Raw genomic sequence first — 13,497 nt, forward strand, 5'->3', positions numbered from 1 at the left:
AAAACCAATAAAAATTTCTATTAAAAAAAAAAGGAAACCTCTGGATACTGGCCACTGTGAAGCAACAGCCAGGGTGGGCTCCTGCCTTCCAGCCCCAGTTATGGGCTTCCCATAACGGGCATTGATTCAATGGGCTGTTGGCCTGATCCTGCAGAGTGGGCTCTTCTTACATTCCCAGTGCTGACTTTTACAGTATTCATTTTGTTTTCTTTGTCTTTAAACAGATCGGAGCGCCACCAGGCCATGCTTCAATCTGTTGCCGCCTAGTTCCTCTGCGGGTGACGGCCATCCCTCGATGCAAACAACATCTCCTAAGTCGCCGAAAGCACTGCACAGGCAGTCAAAAGGAGTGGTAGGTTTTGTTCAAAATCTACCCCAGGATCCTGGGGAGACAGAAAGTGAAGAAGAAGCAAAGAGTCTAAGGTTTCAGCCTATGCAAGTTCTGTGGCCTGGGGGGGGCAGGAAGGTCTAAGGGGCAGAGAAATTTCCCAGCTTCAAGCCCACTTTCCCCAAGAATAAGCTGCTGCCTCCTCCCCACCCCACCAGAAAACCTCCCCCACAAATCTGCAGCATGGGAATGCTAACATGGGTCTACCCTACAGGGTTGTTGCAAGAGCAAGAGCAGGTGAAAGTGCATAGCTGAAGCATGTGAATGTATGGATGGCTTTCAGCATAGACAGCTATTGGCCATGATTTAGATGTTCTACCTCCACTCATTCAAAGGTAGTTTTGCCTCTGAATGCTAGTTGCTGGGAGCCACAAATGGGGAGTGTTGTTGCTGAGCTCAAATCCTGCCTGAGGTTGCCCCCTTAGGATGTTGACTGCAGGAACAGGATGCTTCCTGATCTGGCAAGTCTCTTCTGACATCCATCATTTCTGCAGAGCACTTTTGAGAGTAAAAAATGCTGCTTAAAAGCTGAGGAACCTGAGATGGTTCAGTCAGTAGAGCACGAGACTCTTAATCTCAGGTTGCAGGTTCGAGCCCCATGGTTAGGCAAAAGATTTCTGCATTGCAGGGGGTTGGACTCGATGAACCTCATGGTCCCTTCCAACTCTATGATTCTATGATTTTATTTTCCCCAACCGCAATGACTTGCCTACCCAAAACATACAGAACTTATTGTCAGGGGCTGGCAGGATGCTGTGTGCACGGGGCTGGAGTCTGGCTATGGATTTGTGGGGAAGTGTATCAGCCAGGAGGAAAAAGTCACAGACAGGAGAAGCTTCAGAGCTGTAGGGTGCAGCACTGGAGGAAGAGGAAGAAGAGGAAGGTTGGGCAAGTGAAGGGCTGGATGCTTTTCCGCCCTTTCTTGCACCCTTGTCTCCCAGAACCAGGAGGGGATTGAAGAGGAAAGCACAGCGGCAGCTTCCATGCAGGTGGAAGGAGTGTGTGGCCCCCTGTTGCTGCAGGTGCTCCGTAGAGCACAGACCTGGGAATAGCTGCCTAGATGCTAGATTGGTGTGATTAGATATCCAGAGCTGTAGAAGCAGCTGTTAATGTTCTCCTTGACAACAAAGAGTTACCCTTCAGCAGTGCTGAGAAGCGGCCTTGGCATTTATTTCCTTGTTTGTTTGTTTGTTTGTTTGTTTGTTTGTTTGTTTGTTTGTTTGTTTCCATCATCATTTATCTTGATGTTCCTGTGCATTAGGAGATGACTGAAAATGGCAATCACCAGATGTTGGTCAAGGTCCGATTCCAGTTTAAGCAGACCAATGAAGATGAGCTGTCAATCAACAAAGGCGACATCATTAACGTCACCCGGGTCGAGGAAGGAGGCTGGTGGGAGGGGACCCTTAATGGGAAGACAGGCTGGTTCCCCAGTAACTACGTCAGAGAAATTAAATCTACTGGTAAGAGAACCTATTATTAATTGGTATTAATATTAACTGTTACTCTTTTTCTTCTTCCGCTTATGGGGTGCATACTTTTTGTAAGCAGCTGCCCCCAATATGATTCATTTGGATGGGCAGGATGTAAGATTAATAAATGAAATGCATTTTATTTTTTTGCTGTTTTCCCTACTATATGATTTTTAGAGCACACTTCCCCCTATTGTGTGCTTTTTGTGCACAGTGGTTGTAGAACTGTATCACAAAATGTGGAAAAACTGCAAATACCAAAGGATGGCTGTGTTCCAGTTCCCATGTTGTTTTGATAGGTACAAATCAGGAAGGTTTGCATTAAAATCTGTGGCAGACCAAATTTCACCTCCATACCTAGCCAAGGATGATGTGAGTTGTAGTTCAGCAATATCTGCAGGGCCACAGATTCTACATTCCTACATCAAACCGTGTGGCTGCCTATATCTCAATAAGACCGGAACCTTCATATGGTCTAGCCTCTTTGTATGTTCGTTGAAACTGGGATGGTGATGATATCGATTTAAGGATCTTGTTCCAGGCCCCCTGGCTGTGCTTTCATATTTTTCAGTCTGTCACTGTAAGGAGCAGAGAATGCTTCCTTGTTCCTGTTCCAAAATGGACCATTTGGGTTTGTCACCCAGCTTTAAGGAAATAAGCCAAACAGCCCCAAGTTTATCATTACAGCCATCGAGTCATGTGTTCCTTGTATCAGGTCAGCAAAGCTCTTACTGAGATGGTATCATACTCCCGCCCACAAGGACAACGTCTCCAAGACAGGCTTTGATCCGTTCCAGCATGGCTGTCATATGATGGTCATCTCTCTTGGCATCCTGGGATGTCCTGGGGGCTCAAAGGCTGGCTTGCCACTGTCCTGCTTCTAGGGTCATCTTGGAAGTGCCACAGGGGCTGCCCTCTTATGGAGCCAGGAAGCACTGCAAGGGAATGAGCAATAAATAGAGGCAGAGTGTGACCTTGGGGGAAAATCAGATGGCTCTGCTCATTGCTGCTTTCACTTCTGCCTTGTTCTCTGGGCAAACAAACCATAGGCTCTTTATGCATTAGGTTTCTAACACTGGGTTGCAAGCTCTTCGGGGCAGGGAGCTGTCCTTGCAGCAATGCTTTTAAAAAATGGCAATGTAATATATAATAACATTGCAATCGAACAAGTACAAGTATGGATACAAATAAGGAAATAAAAGGAGCAAGTAAATCCGAAATGGATAAGCTCAGACCTGGGGCTAAACGAAGCTCTCGTTACTTTTTCCAGGCCACACGGCTTAACAGCCTTGCTCTGCATTCTCTACAACTGCTTTTGCCTGGCTGGAATGTGCCCTTAAATAATGCCTTCTGTTTGTTTTATTTTGTTTAACTTTTAGAAAAGCTTTGAAGGCAGCCCTGTTTAGATAAGTTTTTAATGTTTGAAGTTTTATTCTGTTTTTAGTGTTCAGTTGGGAGCCACCCAGAGTGGCTGGGGAAACCCAGCCAGATGGGCAGGGTATAAATAATAAAATTATTATTATTGTTGCTGTTTTGTTTGTTTGTTTGTTTGTTTTGTTTTGTTTATTTGCTTCCTTGCTTGGATGAGAGATGGGCAGGGGGAGGGTTGAGATTTATTTATTTCATAAAAGTTACACACAGCTTGATTGTAAAAACCCAACCTCAAAGTGGTTTACAAAAAGTATAGAACAACGAAATTCTCAGCTAAAAACAACAATGTAATAACCTTTAAAAATAATAAAATCCAATGATAAACTAAAAACCAAATTAAGGCACATGTCAGCATTCTACATGTTTGGAGAGGCTTTCCTAAACAAAAGTCTTTCTTAACAGGAATCGAAAAGTAAACAGTGAAGGCACCCACCTCATGTCAATAGGCAGGGAGTTCCAAAGATTGGGTTCTGTCACGCTAACAGGTTGCAAATGTAAAAACCTCTGGCTTTTGTGTAGCTGGAATATGGCCAGTTTTACAAATGTGAGAGTCACCCTGGTACACCAGGGTTGTACTGGGTGGTTTAAAAAAATTGTGGTTTGCTGGCTTTAATGAAAGGACCTATTGTCAACATCAGTCACTACTACAGTCTGGCAATTACAATCTGTTTCTTGCCTGCACAGTTGTTTAAATTTTGCTTGAGATGCCATCTCTTCTCACCATCACCTGACAGAATAACAATTCCCACTGCTTCTCTTCCAGATAAACCACTTTCTCCAAAAGCTTTGAAAGCAGTTGAAAGCCCTCAGCTCACCAAAAATTACTATGCTGTGGTAAGTTTGTTAAGTCCCCATTATCACTCAGTACTATTAATTAGAATTATTACTCTTATTATTCACAGGGGAGTAGTTGTTATTGTTGTTGTTTGGAAGACTGCAGGTATAGTCCTTGAGGTCTTATGATATTCTCATTTGAACCAGAGAAGTTACTAAGAGTTCCAAATGGGGGCATATTTCCCTCAAGGCATTTGAACATTTGCTGTCATCATTTATACATAAAGTAAATAAAAAAAATATGTAAATATTTATTTCTTTATTTTTAAGATGCATTATATGTTTTGCCACAAGATTTAGAGAAGTACCAAAAAACTTTTCGAGGGAATTATTTACTGAGTGTTCATTCTGACTTGTTTGCGGGGAGGAGGTTAGACGACGATGCATCAAGCAACTGTTACCCCACCTTCTAGTGCATTTTCCTCATCACTTTCCTTCCTGCAAAAGGTCCAGTTTTCCAAGGGGAAACAGGTTTTGTTGCACAGGGCCATTGAATGAGCATTGATTGCTTCATCTAAATTTGCCTGGATGTGACTGAATCCCAAGATCACCACAGTCTGGAAGTGACCAGACGTGAGAGCTCCCCCTGGAGGCATTTAGGAAAGCATTCTGCCATGCGCAGAATGATTTAAGAGTGGAGCAAAGTCTGAACCACATGCTCCTGCTGAATATTTATATATATAATATCATACACACACATATAAATATTATCACATAATCATAATATAAAATCATAATATCACACAATCATAATTCACAATCACACACTCATAATATGATATCACACAATGATATCATACATAAAATCATCACACAGTCATATCATGTAAATATGATCATTAGTGAAGGAAATTAACCCCTTCCTATATCCAGCTACTCGATGACCTGGAGCATGGAAGGCAGACTGAGGCAGTCTATTGGCTGCACAAGCACAGTGTCACAGCCTGTCCATGTGTGTTAAATATTGGGGCAGGGGAACCTGATCTTCCCTTTGAAATCTGAAGTTCACTGAGAAATGCTGGCAAGCAGCCATCTGGGCAGAAGCTAGCAAGTTTTGGCTACCCCAGCGATCTGCCCCAGGGCTCCCATTTAATGAGATCATTTTGTATGTCTCTGCTTACCCTTCCTTTCTCTCTAAATCTGCTTGACCTACCATTAAGACATCTTGGTGCTATGTGGCTGAGTTTGACACACAGGATGTGACACTAATGGGGTAGGAAAATGCTCCGGACTTAGAACAGAGTGGGCCTCGAGAACCAGGAGGCAGAATACATTGGCATTTAAAATAGATCTGTATCGTTGTGTTGAATTCCCTGGCTTGGTGTTTCCAGCACAAGCAGAGTCCTTTGAACAGAAACCAAAGAGAGGAATGGACATTGGGTCCTAACTAAGTGCTGCATTTTTTGCATAGTGCTGGAAATTGTAGCTCTGTAGGGGAAAACTACACTTCCCAATATTCTTTGCAGGAAAGAATGAGCTTTAAATACATGTTGTGTGTGCAGCCTAAGATCCTGCCATGTGAGATGGGTGCACCAACAGCCATGCCTGAAGTTAAATGTGTTCCTACAGCATATGCCAAAAAATATTTTGTTATTAGAAATAAGCAATGAAGGATGCCAATCTTAGACTTCTGAAACTCCTTACAAGACCTGATCCTCATGATCTCTGCAGCTGGAGTATCCACTTGCCCTGTTTCATTATAGAGAACAACTCAGCTCCTCCACCGTGTCCTCACAGAAGTAGAGATTGAGCCGGATTGTGAGAGCAGGGATTGAATAGTGGGGGAGATTCTGCATATCCTTTTGTTTACCAATGACCAGTGCCTTTTTAAACTATGGAGTGATTGCCATAGCATGCAAGGGGCACGGAGTTGGCTTACGGACAGCATCTGATCCCTGGAAAATTCTGGCCCTGATGTTAGCACCTTGGCTTCAGCTGGTTCCTTCATCGGAGCTACAGGCTTTATGGCGCAGTAATTAGGTGCTCAGCCTGCAGAATTCAGTCCTCTCCCTCAACACTAGAACTTGTGGACACCCAAGGAAGCTGGATGTTGGGAGATTGAGGACAGAGAAAATAAAGCACTTATCCATGCACTGCATAGTTAAACTATGGAACTGGCTCTTCCAGGAGATGGTGAGGGCCACCAACTTGGATGGCTTGAAAAGAGGATTGTACAAATCCGTGGAAAAGGAGGCTGTCAGGGGCTGCTTGCCATGATGCCTGTGTTCCACCACCACTGCCAGAGGTGATTCTGCCTCTGAATGCCGCTTTATGGGGATTATGAGAGAGAAGGAAAATTATAGCTTCTGAAGAGAGACCACAGCAGGGAGGAAAGGGTTAAATTCTCCCTCCACACCCCATGGTTATCACCTTCCCACCTCCCACTCCAGCAGCTGCTGTGTCTTTTCCTTTTTTAAAATCATCCATCTTAAATGCAATAAATAAATAAATCCAGGTTCAAACCCAGAAGCTTCCCAAAAGCAAAGTCCTTCATGCATGATATGCTGGTCTCATGGGGAAATGTAGGAAAGTGGCAGAACATCTGCTTTGCATGCAGAAAGCCCCAAGATTTAATCCCTGGCATCTCCTGGTTGTTGTTAGCATCCATCTGTCTCGAGAGACAACGGAGTACGCCTCCAGGGGTGAAGTCAAACTGCTGTGTTAGCAGCACCAAATGACTTTTCTGGGGTGCAATCCTGGTCAGTGTGTCTGGAGGTCCTGGCCTTGCTGATATGGTCCAAAGGAAAGCAGAGCAAGGCGTTTGCACCCGCTTGGCTGCAGGGGAGGCATGCAAGGCACCACCCAACCATCTTAGGGTCTCCATTCTGGATTTGTGTAGATTTCTTGTCCTGACTATATCTCACAAGGCAGTGGAGGTTTAGGACCAGAGTTTCCCTTCTCCTAGGTGGGCTACCTGCCCAGGTGGATGAGTCCCTGATAAGGTTGATACATCTCTCTCTCTCTCTCTCTCTCTCTCTCTCTCTCTCTCTCTGTGTGTGTGTGTGTGTGTGTTTTCAAAACACCCCCCTCTCTTTCTTACACACACACCCTCACTTGCTACAGGTACTTCAGAATATTCTGGAAACAGAACGGGACTATGCCAAGGAGCTGCAGATGCTTCTGGGAACGTACCTGAGACCTCTCCAGTCCTATGACAAGTAAGATCCAACTTGCTATTGAGTTGATGTCTTCTGTTAAGATGGGTAGAGATTAATCCTTGATTTGTACAAATTCTTGAAAGGTTATTTACTATTTTGATTTCCCCAGCTCCAAAGCCTGTCGCTGGTTAGACTTGACTCTTTAAAATATATTTTTACCTGAATGTGCATCTCTGAATCCAAAAGCCATTAGTGATGGACACAGCTTTAAAACTTTTAAACACCCTACTCACAGATTTTAAAGGTTCATTTTAAATGTTATATTTCTTTTCCATTACTTAAGCTTATCCCCAAAATGGACAAAAGAGTCTTATTACAGGAGTGATATACACTCAAAATTCAAGTGTGTTGTGGAAATTGAGGAACAGGTTGTTGGTGATCAAAACACTGTAACTGATATGATCACAGTCTATTTCAGGGCTGGGCAGCCTCTGACCCTTGGACTGGACTTGACCCACCATGCCTCCCCATTTTAGGAAAGCCCACCCATGCACCCTATGTCAGGTGTCATGTGTGATATCAGGGGTGGAGTGGGTAAGGGCAAGGTTTCAAAGGGACAATCAGGAGCTCAAAATAGCCTCTTGATTGCTTGTTGCTGAAACAGAACAAGGTAGCAGGAGCGCAAGGAGGGGAAGAAACTGCTTTTTCCTCCCAGAGATGCTCCTTGAAGCCTCCCCATGCTGATCCAATGTCCAATGCCCAAGATTGAAAGGACCAGTGCAGAGTGGACTCTGCAAACCTTCCCATACACCCGCTTCCAACCTCCAGTGGAGAGCCAGTGTGGTGTAGTGGTTAAGAGTGGTAGACTCGTAATCTGGTGAACTGGGTTCGTGTCTCCGCTCCTCCACATGCAGCTGCTGGGTGACCTTGGGCCAGTCACACTTCTTTGAAGTCTCTCAGCCCCACTCACCTCGCAGAGTGTTTGTTTGGGGGAAGAAGGAAAAGGAGAATGTTAGCTGCTTTGAGACTCCTTAGGATAGTGATAAAGTGGGATATCAAATCCAAACTCCTCCTCCTCCTCCTCCTCCTCTTCTTCTTCCTTGTCTTCTCCTTCTTCTCCAGTGTCTCCTGGTTCCTGTAGCTTCTGTCCTCAGTGCTCCCAAAATTGAGACAAATTAGTCTGCAAAGGGTTGGGAACCCTGCAAAGGATTTTGACAATGTGCGTGGCTTCACCCGCCTGCCAAATTTGACCCACAAGGCCGATTCTGATAAGGATTCAGCCTGTGGACCCTAAAAGGTTTTCCTCCCCATGCCCAATGGAAGCTTCCTATTACATGAAATGAAAGCGCCATATTCCTTCAGTGCTTTTTAATGAGCAGATTTTATTTGCCCACTGTCTTGGTATTTGAATTCTTCTAGGCTGAGTGCCATGGATATTGCATCTTTACTTGGAAATGTGGATGAAATCTGCACCTTTCAGCAAACTCTCAACCAGGTGCTGGAAGAATGTGCTCAGTAAGTGCTTGACATTGCATTTGGGCAAATGTTTCCCATTTCTTTGAAGCCTGCTAATTGGGAGGGGTGGGGTCAAGAGGAAAGGATTGTCCAGTTGGAATATACGTAGTGAAGAGGGAGAAATTCATATCAGTTCAGCTTTTAATGTGAGCCTGGCTAAGCCACACTTGCCAGAGCAATGCACAACCCAAAGTACTGCCAGCCTTTTAAAATTCTCACTTCTCTGAATTTTCCAACTCAGTTCTCCAACCAAAAAATGTTGGATGCATGCATTCATGAAAATCCCATCCATAAGTGCTTTATTCTAGGGGAAATCGCTCACAAGGAGGTGCATACTTGGCAGAATTGTGCACAAAACTATATCTACCAGGAGAAATGTAAACTTAACACGCTGACATATCTTTCGGGGGATCTTTTTAAAAAAATATAAGCTGAAATATGGAAAACTGAATTTAAGGTTAGGGGGGAAATGGAAGTGATTGCTTGACCCTTGCTTAGATATAAGAAAACCTGATTACAAAATGCTTTCTTGTCTTTGGAAAGATTCTGTGACCTTTAGCAAATTCTTGGCCTTGCTTGCTCATATGCATGGTGTAGGCAAGGGCTTGAACTTGGGAGATTGCGCTTTGCTAACCAGGTGAGCTCCTGACTGAGGTGCAAGACATGACCTCCTGACCAACTCCCCGTTCCCTTAACCATTGCACAGAAGCCTGCTCTGAAACCCTTCCCTTGTATATTACCTGCAGGCTCCCAGAGCACCAGCAAAAAGTGGGGAGTTGCTTCATAAGCTTGATGCCCCAGTTCAGGTCTCTGTACCTCACCTATTGTGCTAACCACCCTTCTGCAGTCAACGTCTTGACTCAGCACAGGTAAAAATTAAAATACTATTCTATTAGCTTTTCTCGCTCCCTGTCTTCTTCCTCTTCCTCCTTCCCTTTTAAATCCCCCCTTCTGCCCTGTGCAATCCAGGAACTCTAAAATCCTGAATTATGGAGAATATGAAAAGGCAAGTTAAACTTGGCACATCCTAGTTACAGGTAGGTAGCCGTGTTGGTCTGCCATAGTCGAAACAATACCATAGATGGTATCTGAAGAAGTGTGCATGCACACGAAATACCAATAACAAACTTAGTTGGACTCTAAGGTGCTACTGGAATATTTTTTTTTATTTTGGCACATCCTGTTATTCCTCTATTACCTTGTTGCTGATTAGGTGTGATTAAGTGTGATTAAATAATATTATAAGTTATGATATTTATGTTGATTGCTTATCTACGTGTAGCAACAATAAGTTACCAGATCTGGGAATTACAGTATATTTTTAAACTCATAAACATTTTATTTTGTTTTAAAAGTGCCATTCAAAATGCTGCCAGCTAGAGACCCTAAGAGCTGCCATGTTGTTTCAGAGCAAGAGTCCATCTTGTTCAGTATGTTTTTTGTGTGCACCTGTCTTCCAGTGATGAGCTGGAGAAGTTCATGGAGATTCAGGGAGCCCCCTGCCCAGGGATACTGACCTTAACCACAAACCTCAGCAAACCATTCACACGACTGGATAAATACATCATCCTTCTGCAAGAGCTTGAGAGGCACATGGAGGTGAGTTCAGTGGCTGGGAGAGGCATACCTGCTAGCAAAAGAAGGGTTTGTTTGTGCCCTCTGAGCAATCATGTCCCTGGTACTTTTGGCCAACTCCCAACAGCAGGGTATGGTCAGCCATTCAAAGACCACATTCCCCAGGGGATTGTAAGTCAGAGGCCACATGATGAAAATGCGCAGAGCCAAAGGCAAAGTGGCCACACTCCTTTACTCTTCCTTCAACTCCTCTTTCTCCTTTTCATAAAATTGTGGAGTTGGAAGGGACCCAAGGGTCATCTAGTCCAATCTCCTGCCATGCAGGAATCTTTTCTTTCTGCCTCCCTCCCCCCACTTTCCCCTCATTGCCACCCATGTGAAATTAGACCAAGGGCCACAGGTTGTCCACCCCTGCTCTGTGGATTTTTATTTGCAGCTCTTGCCGACACGAGTAAGCCAACTTCAGGCCTCAAATACTTGCTTGTCTTGTTTCACCTTACCTTCTGGGCACCAGGTAGTCCGGAGGCAAAAGCAGGCAGAGAAATGAAGGTTCTCTTTGTATACAGTAGGCTGGTTTCTGCATGCACTCTCTCTCAAGCCCTCTATGCTCCCATTCAAAAAAGCAGTTTCAGAGTCCAAGGCACATTCCAGTCAAGCAAAAGTCCTTCAGGAGGTGACACAGCAGGGCTGGTAGAGAGGCTTGGAGGAATCTGAACCCCAGCCCTGTGGAAGATTAGCAGCAAAACATAACTGATGCATGCTCTTGCAAGCATGAGAAGTGGCTCAGACCACAGAGCTGTATTGCTGAGAGGCAGATACTCAGACCATAGAAATGCAATGGGTAGAGAGGGTTCTCCGTGATGTCATTTGCACTCCTCTTCTGCAGAGGAAGGAAGAGCTGGGATAGCTCAGTTGGTAGAACTTGAGGCTCTCAGGGTTGTGGGTTTGAGCCCCAGGTAGTGCGAAACTTTCCTGCATTATATGGGGTTGGACTAGATGACCCCTGTGGTCCCTTCCAACTCTACAATTCTATAATCAAACTTCTTCCCTCTCTCTCTTCCTTTGACCAGTGATGGATGCAGACATGCCTCCTCTTGCCCCAGCTTTAGGCACATGCCTGAAGCTGGTTATGCAGTAAATATAAATACCTTGTCTGCATAGTTTTTATGGCTACTATTGGGGGAACCAATGCATGATTATAAAGTAAGTAAATCATATTTTAAAACTTAGTTTACAGGTTGTTGCCTAGCTCTGTGTTAAGCGGTGTCTAAGAAAGAGAGAGCCAGCTTACTTCGTTAACTGGACTTGCTCAAAACAAGATTTTAAAGTCTAATTCCTATGCTTTTACTTTTGCTGCCAAAGATGGGATTTTGAAACCGTCCAACCTATAGATGAGGACACCTGGAGAGATAATTGCAATTAATATATCCTCTCTAATATATCCATTAAAACCCATCCCACAAGTCCTGAACCGCCCCACCCCAGTTTTAGATGGTTGTAAACTGCCTTAATATCCTTGGGGTAAAATTCAGTATATAAATGATTCCAAAAAATAAGAATGGGTCTTAATATACGCCCCCTTGATCTGCTGCACTTTGACTCACACACACTCACACACACACAAACACACACACACACACACACACACACTTAGATATACCTGCCCTTTTGCACTCGCTGAAGCTTCTCTTTTCCTAGGAAGCTCATCCGGACCACGAAGATGTCTTGAGAGCAATCACCTCCTTCAAGTCTCTTGTGGTAAGTCTTGGAAGCAGGCTCTGCGAGCCACACATCACCAGGAGTGGAGCAACCTAGGGGGATAATGGAGGGTCAAAAACCCAAGACTATTTCTGCAGCGGGGTCCCCGTCTCCAATGTCTGCCCATTCAGCACGAAAGGGGAGTTTTTCAGCCACTGAGAAGGTGTCTTCTCACCCTGCAGCCAATCAAAGTGGAAGGAGGTGAGTCAGCCTCTGAGGATTGGCTCCTAGGGTCACTCTGGAGAAGGTGCACAGGAAGAACACAGAGAACAGATTGTTCTGTGTGTTGCAAAGCTCAGCATTTAGGGAAACTGGGGGAAAACCAGGTGCTTCAGTTTCAAGAAGGTGGTTGCAAGTTCTGCTACGTACAAGGAAAACACAAGTTAAGCTACTCTGAAATAATATATTGGAGCATATCAAATCGTCTGCCCATTCTTTTGCACAGAAAATAAGATGATCTGTTTGAAAGGCAACACATAAAGGTCTGCATTGACCATTATAATATTTAATATTTTTATTTTTATTTCTGCAAACCTTGGGTCTTCCTAATCCTTCCTCTGACTTATGCATGGATGGTGCCCTGATGTGTGTCTATGCTTGTAGAACGAACTCACCATTTGTATGGGATAGGAGTAAGGAACCCACCCAAGGGCCCAGTTCACTTCTGTGCAACCTCCCTGGGGCCACGTGCCAGTGGTGGGAGGGGGGCTGTAGACAATAATGGGCAGAGCAACAAATGCACATTTTACCTTTCCATGGCATGCTCCTTTCTACCCCCACCAACACCTCTATCATCCATCCAGGCAAGCAAGTTATTGGAGTTTAGGGCACATTCCAGCTAGGCAGAAAAATATTGAAGGAGCATATGAAGTGAGGGCCGTGTCTTACGGAGAGGTTGCTGGGGAGGGAGTGTGGCCAGGGGAGAATCTGACAGCGAGGGCCACACCTGGCCCCCAGTACAGACATTTCCACCCCTAGTATGTGTAAGGAGTGCCCCTTTGAATCCCACCCCCGTGCATTTTCCTAGGAATGTTCATTCACATAAATTCAGAAGCTGTAGAGATTTAAAAGGGGAGATTTAAACTCTCCACATGGGGGCACTCTTACCCCACTCAAAGCTCGATCTTCTGTTCTTAGGAAAGCAAAGATTCTTTCTCTTGCCTCTTCCGCTGCCTTCACTGTAGCCCAGTCTGGATAACCTCATCAGAGAAGAAGCACATGTTGTGGTGGGAAGGTGGGCAGGAGACTTCTGAAGCTGGGTGCAAAGAAGGAGGTGGATGTTGGTTGAAAACAGGAAAGAAAAGAGGCGTTGAGTTAGCTCAGACGGCTGGGGAGTGGGGGCATTGCTGCGCTTCTCCTGCACAAGGTCCCTGGTTCCACAAAGAAAGAGCAGGAAAGATCCTTCTCTTCTGCCTGAGACCCCAGA

The 13,497-nt window shown here is 44.7% G+C and overlaps 1 protein-coding gene across 2 annotated transcripts in view; it reads left to right on the plus strand.

Moving 5' to 3' along the window:
• The window catches only part of ARHGEF6 (Rac/Cdc42 guanine nucleotide exchange factor 6), a 77,092-nt gene that overhangs the window by 38,871 nt on the left and 24,724 nt on the right, over positions 1-13,497 (plus strand). For both annotated transcript variants that reach the window (XM_081179124.1, XM_081179125.1), the window contains 8 exons: positions 225-352; positions 1,650-1,851; positions 4,055-4,125; positions 7,189-7,283; positions 8,643-8,738; positions 9,485-9,607; positions 10,199-10,337; positions 12,012-12,071. In XM_081179124.1, coding sequence (XP_081035250.1) covers positions 225-352; positions 1,650-1,851; positions 4,055-4,125; positions 7,189-7,283; positions 8,643-8,738; positions 9,485-9,607; positions 10,199-10,337; positions 12,012-12,071 — 914 coding nt within the window. The remainder of the gene's footprint in view (positions 1-224; positions 353-1,649; positions 1,852-4,054; positions 4,126-7,188; positions 7,284-8,642; positions 8,739-9,484; positions 9,608-10,198; positions 10,338-12,011; positions 12,072-13,497) is intronic.

This window comes from Podarcis bocagei (assembly GCF_964188305.1).
Source record: "Podarcis bocagei genome assembly, chromosome: Z".
Taxonomy (NCBI): Eukaryota; Metazoa; Chordata; class Lepidosauria; order Squamata; family Lacertidae; genus Podarcis; species Podarcis bocagei.